Source organism: Alosa sapidissima, chromosome 22, assembly GCF_018492685.1.
Source record: "Alosa sapidissima isolate fAloSap1 chromosome 22, fAloSap1.pri, whole genome shotgun sequence".
Lineage (NCBI taxonomy): Eukaryota > Metazoa > Chordata > Actinopteri > Clupeiformes > Clupeidae > Alosa > Alosa sapidissima.
The window spans coordinates 30,872,008-30,874,507 of NC_055978.1; the positions used below are offsets into that span (position 1 = coordinate 30,872,008).

The 2,500-nt window shown below is 41.3% G+C and overlaps 1 protein-coding gene across 1 annotated transcript in view; it reads left to right on the plus strand.

The window, feature by feature from the left end:
- LOC121696833 (prestin-like) overlaps nt 1–2,500 on the plus strand; it is a gene marked incomplete at its 5' end in the record, with an annotated part of 50,889 nt that overhangs the window by 36,993 nt on the left and 11,396 nt on the right. Inside the window, 1 exon segment of the mRNA XM_042077878.1 lies at nt 1,798–1,911. Within this exon segment, the coding sequence (XP_041933812.1) occupies nt 1,798–1,911 (114 nt within the window).

Below are 2,500 nucleotides of genomic sequence, written 5' to 3' on the forward strand. Positions count from 1 at the left end.
AGCATATGCCCTGTACATGAAATATAGCATCAATCAACTTATGTCCCATAGTCCTCTATTCTGTATATGCGAATCAGGTGAACAGTAGAGACATTTTGGCCTGCATTATTAAGGGAAACAAATTAAACACCCTAAACTATATATTTTCTAAAAGCATATACCCTTTAGATGAAATATAACACCATTTAAGACATTTCCCATCTTCCTCCATGCCATGCACAATACATTGCCCTCTATTCTGTATAGGCGAATCTAGTGTAAAGCCGATACATTTTGGACTATATATTTTCTTAAAGCATATCACTTGTAGATGAGATATGAGAGATTTGTGAGATTTGTCTTTGATTTTTCACACCTCTGTTTGGCTTGTCTGTGTCTGTGCTGTGGTGTTTGTAGCGTAAGTACTCACTACTACAGTATGCTGCAATGTTACATCATTCTTCCATAATGCTTTACAAAGTCCACATTTTCACATTTGTGACCCTCCAAGGCGAAACCAGTTGTTTTGCGTACACTGCTATTTTAAGAAAATCCACGATAAACAAATGTACAGGTTAAAATGTCGAATTTCACGTTTTCGCATAATTTGACAATATGCGGTATACACTTTCATATTGTGAACAAATTTCACAGATAAACATACGTTTTGACTGTTAAACCCTTACTTTATTTAGGTGAAGATTCAACACATTAGCAGTCATTCCCTTTGTCCACGCGGCTATAAGGTTTTACGGTAGGGTACAGTAAAGCTAATTTACTCATTAGGCTACTCATTACTCGTTACTCAATATGTCAGCTCTATATCGTTCTTGGCAGATGTAACCGAATATGAATGTGAAAGACTTGCCTTTCAGGGCACGAACGGTCAAAAGCACGAACTTTTAGAAATATCCTGGCGTCATTTTAGGAACCAGGAGAAGTTTTCCATTGAAGTAGGCTAGCGCAATTTAAAGTAGGCTAGGCTATACACAATCTGTGTACACAGAACTTCCTCTCCCCTTACTTCCCCCGAAATACATTAATTATATTCTATAGTGACACCTTATGACCGTCCCAGGTATTAACTAGGGGGCATAAAAAGACTCATTGCCATAGACAGTAAAATATATGGACAGCTCTTTGCACGGTTGAAACTATGGTTGAAACTGCATAGTCAGTCATCCGCTTCAAAGTCACGCTACCGTAAGGCTAATAATACCTGTGTCCTCACACTATCGCACGTGACCATTTACTTAAAAAGGTGATTTTCTCCTCTTCTGGCGTATCGTGACAGGAGAACCATGCCAACTTTGGATGTGGTTATCTTAGCGATACTTTTTGCAACACCCTCGATATACATATCGTTGGAAAGCTTAGTTTATGGCTGTTCATGTGAGCACAATAACTTCATTTTGTAAATTTTACCAAAACGACTGGTTTCGCCTTGCAGGGTCATATTTGTTTGTGAAATAAATGAACAAATAAAAAAAAATGTTTTTCTTTGCTGTAGGTCTGTGAAATAGGTATTACGTTTTTATATAAATGGTCTTAAAAAGACTTGAATTTGACTTGAAGAAACCTGTAGGAACCCTGGGATGGCAACCAGGTACACACTGACACACACACACACACTGACTCACAGACATATAGCACGGGTACAGCGTGTGTGTGTGTGTGTGTGTGTGTCTGTCTTTAGAAATGATGGCATTGTCTGGTTAAATATGTATCGTTCTGTGTGATTGTGATATTAGTCAATGCTAGTCAAACATACATTTGTATGTGTGTAGGTGTATATTGATGTGTGTGTGTGTGTTGCAGGAGCTGATTGCATTGGGAATCTGTAACTTCGTCAGCTCGTTCTTCCAGACGTTCGTCATCACTTGCTCTATGTCACGCAGCCTTGTACAGGAGAGCACAGGAGGAAAGACTCAGGTGTGGCACACACACACACACACACACACACACACACACACACACACACACACTTCTCCATCCCTCACACGTCATCAGTGAGGATAGATTGTTTGTGTGCGTGTGTGTGTGTGTGTGAGAGGTTATCAGTAGCTACGGTGCTACTGCTTCGCCATAAAGATAAGGAGTCATTGTCAAAACTCGAAATCGAAAGCATGACAGAGGAAGAGGGCAGACTAGGCCTACTTCAGTTGTTAGCCTACATTCAGAACCAAGAAACTGACATCTGGAGTCTTTCTCAGGTGTGTGTGCTCCTTTCGTGAGACAGAAAGAAAAGCTGAATAGGCTATCCCTCCTGCATGCTGGCTTTAGCGGGCGGGAGTGGGACATCATGTTACAGATGCGGGCAGGAGTGAAAAATCAGTCCCACGCAGACCTCTACTGTACACACACACTTCTCTCTTCACACACACACACCCACACACACACACCAGTCACCTGCACACACACTACTCTCCTCACACACACACACACACACACACACACACACACACACACTACTCTCCTCACACACACACACACCCTGAATGCTCGCAGTCACCTGCAAACA